Source organism: Fulmarus glacialis, unplaced genomic scaffold (assembly GCF_000690835.1).
Source record: "Fulmarus glacialis isolate BGI_N327 unplaced genomic scaffold, ASM69083v1 scaffold3962, whole genome shotgun sequence".
Lineage (NCBI taxonomy): Eukaryota > Metazoa > Chordata > Aves > Procellariiformes > Procellariidae > Fulmarus > Fulmarus glacialis.
In genome coordinates, this window is record NW_009199626.1 from 532 (window position 1) to 16,812 (window position 16,281).

At 39.7% G+C, this 16,281-nt stretch overlaps 1 protein-coding gene across 1 annotated transcript in view; it reads left to right on the top strand.

The window, feature by feature from the left end:
• The first annotated feature begins 6,928 nt into the window (after window positions 1–6,928).
• Window positions 6,929–16,281, top strand: part of CHST9 (carbohydrate (N-acetylgalactosamine 4-0) sulfotransferase 9) — an 84,174-nt gene continuing 74,821 nt past the window's right edge. Inside the window, exon 1 of the mRNA XM_009573310.1 lies at window positions 6,929–7,028. Coding sequence (XP_009571605.1) covers window positions 6,929–7,028 — 100 coding nt within the window. The remainder of the gene's footprint in view (window positions 7,029–16,281) is intronic.

Here is a 16,281-nt window from a genome sequence, read left to right on the forward strand (position 1 = left end):
GAGCTAAGCATGCCAAACCTGTCTTTGTCTGCTGAGGTGCAGTAGGGTTCCCCAGTCCTGACTGGGAGCTGTTATGAAAAATAATAATGCTTTTTCCTTTTTGAAGCGAAATGTCCTGCTGCTGTAGCATGAAACTCTTGGTATTGAATATTCTGGTAAACTGGTAAAGTTCCAAACCTGTCGTTTTCTGTACAACTGGAGTCTCTTCTCTGTTCTCTTTAAGCAAGCAAAACTTTTCATGAGGCTGATGTGTTAACCTGCATACTCATGGGTTGGACAACTCTGCATTTATTGTTGTTAACACAAGCATAGCTTTTGTTTGTTTCTTTATAAAGAATAATTATTAGAACTGCAGCTTGAAACTAACCTACAAGTGGCTGAGGGTTGCTGTGTGGATTAAACTAACGCAGTCTGAAGTTCAGTAGGATTTATGGTTGAGGAGCAGGACCGGGTAAGTGGTTGTATTTGTACTTGTTCTCAGAAGCAATGCAGGTCAGTCACCTGGTACAATTCATATGGAAAGATTTAATGGCATCAGAAACCAATAGATGCTTCTTTTCTAAAATGAGTCTTGTTTACATCAGTTGCTTCATTAAGAGGAGTTTTTCCTTTGGAAATATGTTAAAAGGATAATGAGGAACTAGTGACTTTAATAGATTAAAATGGCCAAATCAAATGCAAACCATATTTTCTTTGCCACGTTATTAATTTTGTATAACATGCTGTATGCTATAAAGTGCATTAATAACAAAACATAATTGCTATAACAACATCGTGGTCTGCTATGTAACAAGGGAGAGTGAAGTAGAAAAATGTGAAATATGTGCAACTTGGCTGGGTGGGAAGTTACTTTGCTGATGTTGATGTTTGGAATTTCCTGATTGCTCTTGAAATTTTAAATTTTTAAGCTCTATTTTTTTAAAGGGTCTTTATTGTTTCAGGATTTCAGTGGGTGAGTGAAGGATGTTCACTTTGTTTAAACAGCTCTTTCCTTTGAAAAGAAATCCCTGTGTATTTCATACAAAATATTTCATTATTTTTGTCTTATGGAACGCTGTAACAAAATTCTTTTAATTTGATTTGCAACGTTGGTAGGTAGTAATCTTCTGTTATTGCCAGTGGTAAAAGTTGTGCAGGCCAGATGTTGTCTTCAGTTACACTTTGACACAACCTTCTTATAAGCAGCTCTTCAGGTGAAGGAGTTGCTGAGGTGTCAGCAGGACTGATGTACAGGGCCTGGATGCTGGGTGTCTCCCTCTTTGGCACCAGGTATGGAAATACTGTCTGTCATGGGGTGAGAGAGAAACTCATCACTGCCCTGCCCTGTCTGTACTCAGCTGCTGTAGTGAGGCCAGCCAGATTGTTAACCATTCCCCACTCTGATCCCCCCAATAGATTCCTATGGGCAGGAAGAGCTGCATTATGGGAAGTTTGGTTTGGTTTTGGTTTTTGTTTGTTTGGGTGTTGTTTGGTTGTTTTTTTTTTTGTTTGGGTTTTTTTAATTTTATTTCTACAAACTTTCTCAGCAGCACTGAGTTTGGTTATCTTGATCTGGTTACACACTTAATTCAAGTTTCTGTAAGGACTTTGACTTCACCCAACCATAACATTCAGCGTAACTTGCTGGAGAGAGAAAATGGCAAATATTGTATGTTTATTCCTAGCAACTGCTGGAATAAACCAGAACGAAGAGTAGCACTGCGTCACATGAGGCACTGTGCAAGCATTGTTAAGAGCTGGAGCTGTGCCTTGCGCTAGTTGTTGTGAAGCCAGAAAGTTGAGATGTGGACAGTGGAAAGGTGATCCCGGAGGATCACCTGTGCGTGAAGTAGGACACAAGCTAACAGATGAGAAGTGAGGGAGGAGGGCGAGCGTTGAAGTGAGAAGATATCCTTGCCTCCTTCCGCTGACTGAGCTGAAAGTAGCCTGGGCCAGTGTCCAGCAGGACATTCCTTGGTGCAAAATTTTCTTGCCGTGATACTCCAGTGGAGGCATCAGAAAATGTCTTGCTTCTTGGGGTAGGGAACAAAGGCAGAAGAAGAAAAACATGTCTGGGGTTGCAGTAGCTTTCTGTGTCCTTTTTCTCATTTGCTTTCATTAATTCAGTTGTGTCTAAGGAGATGCTGAGTGGGCGGGAATTTGTGGTAACCCACAGTAATATGAATGCTTTGACCGTTATAAAGAGCATCTGGTTTGTTTCATCAGTATTCTGCTGGCTAACCACTCATCTTGATCATCTTTTTCTTCAGGTGAAGCAAAAAAGGTGGAGGGGAATTAAAAAGAAAGGTATCTAAATAGTTTGAGGCAGTCTAATGTTTTGCTTTTATATGTTTTTGATTTTGGAACTAAGTGATGGTGAGGGTAATAGTGGCAACAAAATCTTAAGTTAGCCAAACATACTGTGACCAGATGCCGTTGGTTTTGTGTGGTCTGGAATAGGAAGAAGCCAGGAATGGTACCTGCATGCTGGAGGTGCCTCTCCTCAGCTGCAGGTGTATTTGCTTGCCAGGAAGAGAAAGATGGATGATGTACTGAAATGAGGAATCATGCCAAAAGCAGGAGATGCACTCTTCCTCATTTTTGGGTGGCTGTGCTATTTCAATTGCTTGTGTTGGCCCTGTACGGGAATGTGCCTTTTTGAACTGGACCCAAAACACAACGGGGAAAAATGCAAGATTTTACGTTAGTGGAATGTGGATTCCTGAAACTCTTAAATTTGACAATGGTATTAAACAATTTGGCCTCAGAAGTGAATTTTTATAAACTTGTCAAGTTTCTAAATTTTTGCTGCAAAGAGGCATCTAAGGCATGTAGTGTTTTCGTCTGCCAGATTAACTGTTTCTCCACGGTGGATAAGAACAATATGTAGTAATCTCTCTCCAATACTCAAAAGGACTTGAAATTTTGGGGTGCGTGGGTCACTATGACATTTTCTGTGAAGGCTTGAGTTGAAACGGATGGGACATCGGGGTCCATGCTTCCAAAAGAGATGGGGGGAGGTTGGGCTAAAGAAAGAATTGAGTTCAGCATAGGTGAGAGGGACACAGCAGTTTCTTGGGCTACATTAGTTTCCCCGTAGCAAGCATCCTATCTGGCAGGATGGTCAAGCTATCACCCAGTAGAGCCGTGTTGCCCAGGACTGGGAGCGAAGAAAGATTTACAGCTTAACTAGGGATGCTGAACCTGTGTCTGGATACAGTTAATCTCTTTTGAAAATACTTAGGTTGAAAGTAATTGCTTGTTGGCTCTTCCTTCACAGCCACAAGAGAGCATTCATCTTGATTAAAGAATATTTGCAGGTATTTCCTCTTTGCCAGGACGCTAGAGAGTGTTATCCGTGACCGTTGCTTTTTAATGCTAAAGGAGCAAATTTGTCAGTGTTGTGTGGCCATTTTTCAAGTTCAACTACAAGACTCATAGACACAGACTTTTTTAATGTCGCTATCATTTTTTCATATGTGGGTTACAAATCACAATGTTAAATAAATTGAACTACTTATTCAAGCTGAAAAGCCTTTAAAAATCTTATGAGGTAGCAGAATACCTTCAGATTTTGGATGGGTTTGATGTGTTTAGAGTCTAACCTGTGCCAAAATAGGTAGTCTTAATTAAAACTAATGTTATTCTTGTTTAAAACTAATCTTAAAACTTAGCCAACACATAAACAAAGAATACAGTTTCATATAAATTAAATTTATTTAAATTAAACTAATTGCAAGCAGCATGAAAACTCTTGATACAAAGATAACTGCAGTGACTGTAGTGGTGGAGTAAATTGGCTTTAGGGTGTGTTTGGTAGTTTAAAAAAAAAAGTGCACCTTGAACTGCTGTTTCCTTTTAGGAACTTCTATCCACTCAAAACCAAAACTACCCTAGTAGAAAAACATCTGTTTTCTTATTCACAGATTAAACTGCTTGGAAGTGCTCATGATTTTAGTGTGCATCCAAAAGGTGATGATGCAGGGCTTGTAGATGGTGCTGCATGCAACCATGATGGTGTTTGGGGAAGGTCAGCTGTATATCCTATGCTGTCATGCATCATGGATGCATGCGATGGCTGGTATTGCTAAAGGAAAAGCCATCGGCACTATTCCTTGGGTAAATCCTTTGTGAGCTGTAGTTCGATTAAACCAGTGTTTCCTGATTTCCTTTGACAGTAAGGTTTCCGTTCCTTCTTTCTGGAACAGTTTTTAGCTGGATGAGCTTTCTGAATGTTACTGTGCAGGTGTGTAAGCCCTCGTGGTGGTGGCAGGAGCTGGGCGGTCAGGGATGATGAGAGCAAGAGGCTGGAGGGAGCAGCAGGGCCAGCCTACATGTGTTGGAAATGTTCGCGGAGATGTGGTGTGAGATACTTTGCTTTCAGCATCTTTCACGTGGCCTGAGAAAGCTTTTGTTGCCCACTCAAGGACACTGGTTTTCAGAAAGGAGGGCTGAAAATGCGAGAGTTTTGTGTAGTCAGAGATGGAATCAAGTGACAAAACCCCAGAAGTGGGCTTATTTGGAAGCATGCTGCTATTCATTGTGTGTGTCTGGATTGCTCGCTTTTTTATTATAAGAAAGTTATCAATCCCAAAAAACTTTTCCAAAAGAAACTGATTCCTACTTTGTAGTACCTGCAATTTAATTCATTTCTTTCAAAAATACTCATTCAGACCTTCATGTCTTATTTATTTGGCACTTTTTTCCTAATCCAGATGCTGTCAATGTCCTGTTACATGAACAACACAGCTTTTGTCTGGGGGAAACCAGAAGAGGTTTGTATTTATTGGTCCTTTGACTAATGGTTCTTGAAGCATTGCTTATGCTGGGAAGCTTCTGTCTTGTCAGCAGAGTGATTTCTGAAGACATGCAAAGAGTGCATTTGCTGCAGGACTGAAGTTAGGTGCAAAAACCTAAGTAAACCTTTTAGGGTAGATAAGGAAGACTGCAAGTCTGAGAACGCTGAGGGCACTGTAGGAAAAGGTGCAAGTGATAACAGCTGATGAAGAGCTGGCTGAAAGGAGGCTCCACTACCCATGCTACAAAAGGCATTTCACAGAGAATTCCCCAAGCATTTTCCTTGGTTTTGGCCAATCTTCGCTGCTTCCTTCCAATCCTGTGCATCATTACAATAGCTGCAAACAGGTATATGTATATAACATGTAGGAAATTCCATCTCTGCAGAATCAAGGCCGAAAGAACTAGATTGAGTAAAGCACCTACTCGCCTTCCTTCCGTGTTCCAGGTTTGAAGCAGATACTTCAATGACCCCTACAAAAAAGAATTCAGACAGAACATTTACATTCTGTTAATGTCTAGCTATCTGTCTTCTACAGAACAATTACATATAAAATGATTAATATTTAAACTCTAGTTTACATTTTCTGCAGGCAAGTTTGTGCTTCAGAGAAGTATGTAGTTTTAATGGCACAGAGTTGGAAAAGAATTCTGTAAAGTTCTGAACACAGTTTTGTTGTTCTTGAAATCTTTTGTCTCTTTCTAATGTAGTTACTTTGTTCATTCAACAGCTATTTTTAATGGGAGTTCCTGCTAAACTGTATGTGTATTTTTAGAAACTCAGCAATTATAGATGTAACAGTGCTGAGTTATTTAAAAATACAAACAATACAACGCAGTACTTGTACGTTTCAGAATAACTGTTAAATGCCTGCATTTTCTTTTTCTGTTTATTTGGATGCACATGTACTTTAGCTCTGTTCTTTTAACAGATTTCTCTTTCAAATATTTTTCAGTAGGCTGTCTTCCTTTAAAAGCTTGAGTTTTTCGTCGCATTCTTTGCGGTAGTTTACCGGACACTTCTATCAGATACGCACTTACAAGGGTGTCCATTGTGTTGAACTTTAACACTTTTTCTTTTGCTGTGCAGGCCAGTTTCAACAGTTGCTCTTTAGCTTCTAGTAGCGTGCTTTCAAAGTGAACACGTTCTGTTTCAGGTGAAGGAGTTGGCTTTTTTATGATCCACAGTGTCTTCTATGTTCTGTTGTTATAAACTGAATTTTATGGCCCCTTTGTGGCAGTTGCAGGGTATCAGGTAAATTACTTCCTTTTTCTGGGCCCTCTGCTGTGCAAGAAGGTGATCTTTTTGTTGAGGTTTTACATTTGATCTCATTTCCATTGAACTTAGTGGCAAGAATTGGGTGCTTGACAAGTCCTTCCCATGTTGCAAAATAGCTGAGTAAAAAGATGATCCATTAATTCCCTTTCTGCTGACTTACTGATATCGTCTTATGCTGAGGTTCCCTAACCCTGCAAAACTCAACTTGGATTCATGTTTGAGGGTAAACATCAGAGTCTGACTCCCCGATGCTTCGGTTGAACCGATGCCGAGGCACTGCGAGCGGAGCTGTTGTGTTGTGGGGGTGACAGCAGGCATCCCTCCTCGGGCGCACAGGGTCGTGCGGTCCAGAAGCAGAGGTGCTGGGTTGCCCATCACGGGGGGTGGCAGTACCGGGGTGCAACCCAGCCACCTGGGGGGGCCTCCAGCTGCTGCTGTAGCTTCTCAGCTGTGATGGTTGGTGGGCAGCGGTGTACTGGTGTGACACCTGGGTGTCTCGTTTGGGGTGTCACCTCGCTCTGTTACGACAGCAGGTGATGTTCGGTGGGATGGAGGTGGAATGATCTCTGCAGCCACTTCGAGAAACACTTCTGCTTGGAACTCATCCAGGGGTAGAAAGATCATCGAGACTGTGAACAGAAATCTAAGCATTGAAAGTAGTAGCTTGTAAGAGCTCCAGCTTGTATATAGTATACTATTTACACAGTCTCTGGTGAAGAATAAAAATGTAACACAAGAACTAGCTCCATCTCTTGTTATTCCAGGTCAGTGTCTCAGGGGAAGATACTGAAGAAGATGCAGGCACGCTGAAAACTTCAGAAAAGTGAGCCATGCGTCCTTCTGAAAGCTGAAAAGTAGCCCTCCGATAGGGTCATGAACCTAAGACAAGTCTTTGTGTCTGTACTGATGTTTGGAGTAGCTGGTCTACTCCTCTTCATGTATCTGCAAGCTTGGATTGAAGAACAACATACAGGTATGGTAGGTTTTCTTTCTTTCTTCTGTTTGTTTTTTTTTTTTTAATATAAGTGCATCCATGACTTCAAAGATGATTGTAAAGTCTGTTAAATACATGTGGACAGTTGGGGGGAGTCTCCCCATTTGGCAGTAGAATGGCATTGAAAACAGACTTGTTTCAATTGCTACACTTCATATAAGCATTAAGAAATTTCTTGAGTTGCATGAAAAGATGCCCCTAGCTATCTAATCGTATTTTATCAGCTTCATTTGCAAAAGCAAGTGTTGCAAAAGCATATTGTGCATGCGTGAAGCCAAGCAAGTCCAGTTTAGATATAATTCTGTATGCTGATTTTCTGTGGGTTTTATACATTTTATTTTGTGTGGCAAAGCAATTTTTGGAGAATTACTGCTATGTCTTCTAGACAAAAGTGGTCTTCTAAGCAATACTGCTTATGTGGAATCATCCTATCCCATTTTTTTTGTTGGTTGTTTGAGACAGAATTAGATACTGGACTTACAAGACTTTTTTTATATATAGCATCAGGATCATATTGCAACTTTGGATAAATCTATGTTAGCATTGGCTCAGGATTACGCTCGTGAGTTGAATTTCTGTTGTTCCCCATTTACCATATTTTGGTTTGCACCACAGGTTGATCTAGGTTCCTTTATGGATGAAACTAAGCCAGGCTATTTACCTCAACCTCTAGTGGATGCTCAGTTCACAGGTCCAGGCTAGAGTTAGTCTGAAGTAACCCCCCTGAAATGTGTATAGGGTGGATGTCAGTAAGGTTCTTAACAGGCACTATTTTGCTCTGCAGATCCACTTCTGTTGTGCCATGTTACTTGATGGCATATCCTTGATTTTACTTGTATACTTGTTTTGTTTTGGTGTTTGGGGGTTTTTTTGCTTGTTTGGTTTTTAGGGTTTTTTCCCCATTAACAATACGGAATGTTCCCAACTTGTTAAGAAGTCCTGACTTCTATGTCCTCTTGTCTCTATTGCTCCGCTTCCATTTCCTCTGTAAGACTCTTACTTTATATTATGCTGATACCATTGTGAAGAAATACATCTGTATAATAATATAAATACATTAGTCTTCTGGCTTTATTGATCTGTGCTTTTATTCTGTATGAGCTGCTAGGCTCCGGTGTGTTTTGGAGAGCAGAGGTGGCAGTGGTGAGGGGGGATGTAGTGCATTATTCCTGCAATTTTTTGACACTGACCTTGAGGGTTTTTGTGCAGTGATCACAACATTAACCTCAGCTTGTTAACATTTCTGGGCTGCTCCAAAGTATTTACAAGCTTGTGTTAACAAAACTGTTAAAAGAGGTAGTACAGGCTCCCTTTGGAAAGGTTCCCTTGTCATCAGCTGTTGACACAAGGGTGCTGGCAGAAACAGAGCGTACTGTGGAGGGAGCCTTCCTTGAAAATCCCTACTATTGTCAGGAACGTTAAGGGCAGATATCCATGCTTTCAGGGTAGTTCAGGAATGTAGATGATGACTGTAGATTATTGATTTATTTACTTGCTGACATTCTTCACATTCCTTGCATCTTTTCTTGTGCTGTAATTAACCTTTCTTTCCTTGCAGTGCTCCTTGTTACTATTTCTCTCTGTTTTTTCCACTCCTTTCTTCTGTCTGTATGTATCTACCATTAAAAAGAAACAGGAAAAATAAAATAAAGGGGGAATTAGAACATACTGTGTTCTTTTGGGCAACGGTATGCTTTCTTTGGGGTTTTGTTTGATGTATTGCCATAATCTTCTTCGGGAGAGAGGCTTCTTGTACATATAAGTCATTTCCATGTAAAAACATTTCCATAACAAAATGGAAACTATCGGAGAATAACAGAATGGTTAGTGAGCTTAAAGTGTGACTGCAGTTTGGAACGCCCTTTTATCTCACTGGACTGCTGTTGTGACAGCACTTCAGCAAGATCCAAAAAAATGAATTTTGGCATTCTCTACAGTTGCTAGGTCATGCATGTTGGAAAGAGCATGGCGAAAATCATTCTTTGGTGTCTGCTCTTGCCTCTTCTTCCAATTTAACACGTAGAGAGCCATTCTTTTTTATTTCAAACACCTGTATCTCCTCTAAACCTTCTGCAGCTTAGTTCTCTAATGTTCCCCCCACCCCCGTATGCTGCATAAGAGTCGATACGAAATAAAACATATTTGCATATTCGCAACACACATTAGTTTAGTTACGGGCATTTTGCACTCTTTTTTCTTTTTTTTTTTTTCCTCTTCTGCTGTGTTTTTCATATTGCCATGTGTTGTGCACTGTGGCTTTTTTGGGGATGAGCTGTGTCTGGAGAATCCCAAATTGACAAGTATCTTTGTAAGGATTTTATGTGCTCCTTTAGTCGTATCACTAGTCGCACAGCTGTAAGACAGCTAGTTTTAATCTGCAAGTGGCTGAGCGTGTGATTTGATGTTCTATTAAAAAATGGAAAGTGCGCCTCGTGCTTCTCGACTGCCGTGCTATGAGCCTGTAGAGACAAGTGTTTGTTGTAGGCAGAACTATTTTTATCTTCCACGGTGCTCTGCTCAAGACCTACAGCATTCGCGTTTGCATTTGGTTGCTGAAGGATGGAAAGTTGGCTGCGTTTGAGTTTAGGAAAGTATCTTTTTTGCACCAGTGAGGTGCTGCTGGTTACCACCCAATTCCTCTGAATAGCTGACTTGGAGCCTTTATAAATCACAATCACTGGAAGAGATAGTACATTTTACTTGATTGTTGTTTGTAATGTTCATACTTATTTCTCAGGCTCTCCTAGCTGTGGCATGAATTATTCCCAATCAGATTTAGATTTTGTGGGGAATTGGAAAATTGTATGGCAATATACAATTTCCTTGTTAGTGTTTCTCCTATTAAAGTCCGACTATTTGCTTTCACGCTCATCATTCTCATTGCCACCTTTTCTCTTTCTAGGTTCATAATTTTTCACACTAGACCTAATGCCATTTTTCTTTCATAGTTTGACTTCTTTCTCTCTTTTTGGTGCTCTTCTTTCTACTTGCTCTTCGCATCTCTGAGGTCTCAGCTGTGATTTGATTCCCCCATTTGTCTTATTTTGCTCTAGACCGATCTTATCTAAGCATGTTTTTTTCTGATTTACTTTTGCAAGCTTCCTTCCTGACTCAAATTTATCCAGCCCAGGAACACCTTCCCTAATCTTTCATCCTGTCCATCTACTTCAGATGCACCCGCAGGTTCGGCAGCTGGATGCGTCTCTCGGCACAGCCATTTCTTCTGCTCCCTCCCACTGCGCTTGGACTTTTCAGATTATTTCTTGTTCGTCATCCCTATACCTTAAAAAAGAGAAAATCTTTCATTTAGAGATGTCTAAGAAACAGCTAAACAGCTGCTAGCTACATGGTGGTCCTCTCTGATGGCTTTTCAGAGACATTAGCAGACTGAGAGAACAGGTAAGTTTCTTGGTTTGGCTCTGTGCACAGAGCGTATAAAGACAGGATGATATATCCTTACTTAGACGCAGCAGAGCCCTTCTGTTGGGTGTCTTCAGTTCACTTCAGTGGAGTAGTGAGGAACAGACTTGTCAAGAATAGTCCGACATGAGTGTCAACACATGCAGACTATATCTGGCTGAAAACTTCATTGACATTGATAATGTAATATATATGGAGCACTTCAAGTTCTCCATGTATAAATATATTCACTTATGTATAAATTCATATGCATAAATAAAGCTTGATGTGAATTCAACTAAATCCTACAGCTTTACTTGACAGTTCTCCATACGGTCTTGCATTCTTCAGTGAAAGCATCAAATATTGTGGCACTGATTAAAAAGCAATTACTATTTATTACATGCTTAGTAATTTCCAGCATGTTAATCTTACACAGGGGAAGAAAACTGCTGGGTCTTCCAGAGTTGATGTTGAGTTTTATACCAAGAATCACCTGAATTAGGGAGGTGTGGGGTGCAAAGAACATTTGCATTTTAATCCTACTATGTTACAGATGTGAATTGGATTTTTAAGTTAGGGATGGGTGTGGGGTGCAAAGGACATTTGCATTTTAATCCTACTATGTTATAGATGTGAATTGGATTTTTAAGTTAGGGATTCTAATTTTGTACTTTAAAACTCTTCTTTTTTACGGGGGCTGATATGATTTAGTGTGACTGATTACTGCAAAATAATCTGAGAATATCTTTGTGAGTAGATCTGTATGCTGGGCTTGTGTGGGGTTTTGTTGTGGGATTTTTTTTGTCCTCTTAAAGTTTATGTAAGTCTTTCTTGTGAAGTATGCCTAGTAAATTAATGATTATGAAGGACTACCTCAGTGTTTTCATGGGATGCAGTATGACCACTAATTAATGTGAAGAAGGCTGCACTGCCTCTGTCCTCCCATAGATTTCTGGTTACTGAGGGTGGGAAAGTCTGCCTCTTCTCTTTCCCAGCAGTTTTGTATCTCACCTTAAGGATACTGGGGGTTTTCTGCATGCTTTCTCCTCCCTTTGCAGGGTGTGGGTGGCCAGGATCCTTCTGCAGGCTGAGTGCTTTCCTGCAGTTTTCACGCATCCAGCTCCTGAGTAGCTTCATCACAGAGACCTCGTCCCCATTCCTCAGGCCACAGCTTTTGTTTTTGTGAAGAATCAGAATAAAAATTCAGAAAAAAATTCCATTTTAAGAAAAGTTTGAAATTCCATGAACTGACATGAGCTGTCTCAATTTAGTCTGCTATTGCTGTAGCTATCCAGGCTGTATCCATACTACCCTGCGTAAGCAGGTGGGCTTTTTTTCCTACTTTGCCAGGCTGGGTAATCCAAGAGGATCTTTTGGGTCCTTTGGTAACCTGGTGAGATATTTTGAGTCTGTAGAGCCTTCTTCCTTGACACTCTAAGTAGCAAATGAATGTGTGCATACACACTACTAATGCTTAGTCTTTGTTGTTTGTGCGGGTTGATTTTTAATTAAAGCTTGCCTAAATGGAGAAACATTCATGTGGCTTAAAGGACAGTTCACATGCAGTGAATCGCAAGGCAACTGTTTACACCGAAGTCATAGTTTTGCCAGACAGTCTTCATTAAATACAATAAACTAATATATTTGTAGAAACCAGGTTTGTAAATAAAGGAGAAAAGGGCTCAATAAAGGTTATTAATCATGAATAATTTAGTTCTTTTAGTAACCTTGAAATATTTCTGTTGTAGAAGTTTTGGGTAGCTCATGGGAATCTTGTGAATTTGGCTTGGAGACTGCCACTGGTATAGCAAAGCAAATTTTCCTGGTTTACAATGCTCAACTATTAATGTTGGGCTGTTCTAAAGAGGCTGGGTGTGTTCAGGACTTACCCTTCTGGTCAGAATATGCTGTTGTCTCTGTGTAAAGTGTTTTTGTTTCTTTTTTTTTTTTAAATCTGCCTTGTTATTGGCTTGAAGGATTTAATAGGATCAGTAAATGCTGCTTAGTGAGCAGTTATAGAGTTGCTGAAGTCCCAGAAATACTACAAGATTTTATTAGATGAATTTCACCACATAACATAAAATGGATTTCCACCCCCCTTTAAGTGGATGCAAGCTGTAGGGAGAAAACAGTTGTCTTTGCACAAAAAAATCTATTAAGAAACAGGTAGAGACTGATGCTTTGTCAAACTATAATGATCTAAAAACAGAAGTAAAAGCTAAATATAAGAAATTATGGTTTTCAGAGTTAGTGATTGTGGCGCCCCACCCTGTCTTCAGCAGTTGCAAAACCCAGAAGCTTTAAGAAAAAGAAGTTAAAATTTCATATTGCAGCACATAACATTTAAGGCTGTATTTATCTGTTTTTGAGGAGGTTCTTCCTAGGTCTGGATGTTTAGCAGCCCTCAATCTTGCATCTCATTCATTTTACTTTTATCATTCCTATAACTAAATTGCATCTAATCTTAGAAATCCTTCTTTCTTAAAAGAAATTCCTGCCATGCCATTTTCTTGAGGCTATTGTGGAAGAGCATTTTTGAGTTGGTGGTATGTTTTAATCCTTTGATATTTAGCTTCCATGTACCAGTAGTATGAAAGAAACTAAATGAGATGCGTTTTTTGGGGCTCCTCTCAGCTATATATTCAATAACATGTTTGAGCAGAAGCTGATGACATTTTGTTTATTATTGTATATGAGCTTTTGACAACCCACCCAACATTGTTCATACCTAGACCACAGAGGACTACTTCTAGAAGGGTGTAGCACATGTCTTAATTGTACCGAGGACACCTGAACATACTCTTTCTTGCCTATCTTCAAACAGGACTTTCAAAAGAGGCCACTGTAGCTTTCTTACTCCTATAGGTATGTAACTGAACTCACTTCAGAATTTGTATTGTAACTACCGCTGGAGGGTTTTTTGGCTTGATATTGGAACACTCATGAAGTGGGGTGTCCCCTTTCCTGGGAAGGCTGAGTGTCAGTCACGCTGTGTTCAAAATGCTCTTTCGAATTGGATACGAAACACATATAAGTAGTCTTCACACTGTTTTCCAGTTATTCAGATCCTTGGAGCAGAACATATAGATGACATTTGTAAATGTGATTTTACATGGAGCCCTTAGCAATCATTCTTTCTGTTCAGTATCTATACTTTTTTTTGCTCGATATGAGTTATTCAACTTTTGTATAATTTTCTAAGAGATGTGCTGTCATTGGGTGAAGTGGTCAGTTTTCAGTTATTGTCCACCATTGTTGTTGCTTTTAATAACTTTCAGTTCACAGCACCTCTCCAGTTCCAGAAAGCCCTTTTCTTAAAAGCTGATCATTCAGGCAATGATGCCCTTCAGTCTTGTCTCTTCAGTGCGCTGATTGTATGATGCAGTACCATTTAAGACATACAGATAGCCTTACAAAGCAAGAAGGCTGGAGAGGTAGTTTTTACCTGGCAGGTCATCATTTAGAGGTAATAGTAGTAAAACTTTGAGAGAAAAGTTTTTCTGTTCCTTACTTTTTCTGTTTTCCTTAAGTACACTGCACGTTTTCAGAATAGCAAGTGGTTGCTGCTGGAGTACATTTAAGGCTGCTTACCTCTGTGTCTGATGTTGAACTGCTTTGATATGTCACTTGATTACAAACAGCCCTGTTAGAGCATGTGATGTGGTCTCTGCAAAATTCCAAGGGAAACATTTGGTTTCGTACTTGAATTAAATTAGAAATTCTGGTATTTGTTTTTAGTGTGTGTATATATATATATAGGTATGCATGTATATTTGCTTTTAGGATCCTCTTTATTTCCCTTCTTTGTGTGGGAGTAGGGACTCCTGGTAGGAGAAATATTTTAGACAGAAACCTATCTTCTCACAGCAGTCAGATATTTGGATACATGGGGATCAGTTTATATGGAATGGTTTTGGTGTTCAGTCTCAAGAGCCTTTGACTCTGTCTTTTTGCTTCCATTTTACTCATTTGGTGTTACTGTAAACAGGTTATTGCTATAAATTAGCGATATTTCTTGATCATCTTGTAACATCTGTGAAATAAACATTTAAAGATCAGGAGTGTGACATGTTACAAGTAATGGGAGCCATTCCAGTGTATGAGGGATTAATGTCCTGCAGATCATGTGTATGATTTACTGGAAAAAATGTGATGTATGTCTCGGAGCAAAAGGTTCAAGGAAGAAGAAAATTTCCTTTAACTTTTTTTTTAAACACGGAAAAACTGGTTTTATTTTTGGGGTTTTTTTGTATTTTTAAAGGTAATCATTATTGCATGGCAGCATGGAGATTGGCTGAGCTTTTAAGTTTGGGTCCCTGCTGCCTCAGACAACTGTCTCACTTTTTGTATTTTTTTGTTGTATTTATGTTAATGGCATATTCAAAGAAAAAGAATGTTTCTACATTTTTACAGTATTTCTGTGGAAGGCATTTCGTAACTGTCAGTTTGAAACTGGGAAGATTCGTGTCACATCAGCATATAGTGTTTTCTTTCCCAGCTCCTCCAACCTTGAGCCTTGTGGCTGTATCTGTGGGAGTGGATGTTACTGTCCTCAGCCACAAAGGAGAGTGAGTGGGATACTATCAAATGCTATGTTTAAACAGCAAAAACAAAACAAAACAAAACCCAAAACCAAACAAACAAAAAAACCACCCTCCAAAGTTTGTTCATTTCTATCCAAAGTTCAGGGTCAATGACGAAATCAGCTTAAAGGCTCTCCTTTTTGTAAAACTGTAAATATTCATTATTCAAAAAAACTGCAAAATTTGCTGTATTTTAAGCATTGCCCTGTATATAGATGAAACTGTTCCCAGATGTGTATGAGCCTCACTTGATGTAAAGTGATGGGGAATAAAATATCACACATATCATTTGCTTTGGATTTTGATTGGTTTGATCTTGATTTAGTGAAGATGTAGTTGGCAGCAAGTGGCAACAGTATTTTGCAAGAAAATATTATCCCTTGCAGTAGTTCTTTAAGAACTCCCACTCCTTCCAGTCCCACTCATATTCACCAAAACCAATTGTTTCCTTACCACATTGAGAGCCTCCCCACGGTAACAACATCCAAGAGTATCATTGACCTCTATTAAACCTGTGTGATACCTGCTAGCAAATACAATTTGTCCCTCACAGCTTTGTTGTTTCAAATGATTTTGTTTATATTGACCATGCAGCTTTCTATCACACGATCCTGGCAGAAATTCACAGTGCATAGCCCTAGCAAAATCAGACTGAGTAGGCACAGGTTTTGTCTCTTAATCCTCTGGCTTCCTATGAGCTACACTTAGCACCATCTGCAAGGGACAATGACATGCATTATCAAAATATCTGAGGAATGATAGAAATCTTCCTTTTTTTTTTTTTTTTTTTGAGGTGACTAAAGGCAGGAAAATAAATTTCTTCTAGAGGAGATATCTGGATGGGTTGCTGGTGTCGGCTGTGTAAGTTCTGTAATATTCAAAAAAAAAAAAGCAGCACATGGTCAAAGCTAGCCCTTTCCAAACTAATAATAGAGGAAACGGATGTAGGGACAGTTGACTTAAATTTACTTTTTCACTTTTTTTTTTTTTTGGCTCAGGGATGCTGCAGCTCAGAAGCTCCTGGAATGGCAGGGGTGGCATACGGGGTAGCTGGTGTTGAGGCAGGGGTTGTAAGGAGTTCAGTTCACGTGCACAAAACCTGCTGTGAGCCAAGCAGACAACGGGGAGGGGGGGAAACTTGAAGAAAGTCATGGGCTTTGGAAAATTGAGTTTCTTGAGAAACAGAGATAGCAAGGCAATACTTGTCTCCTGGCAAAGAATTTCATTGCCCTAGAACATAATGGATG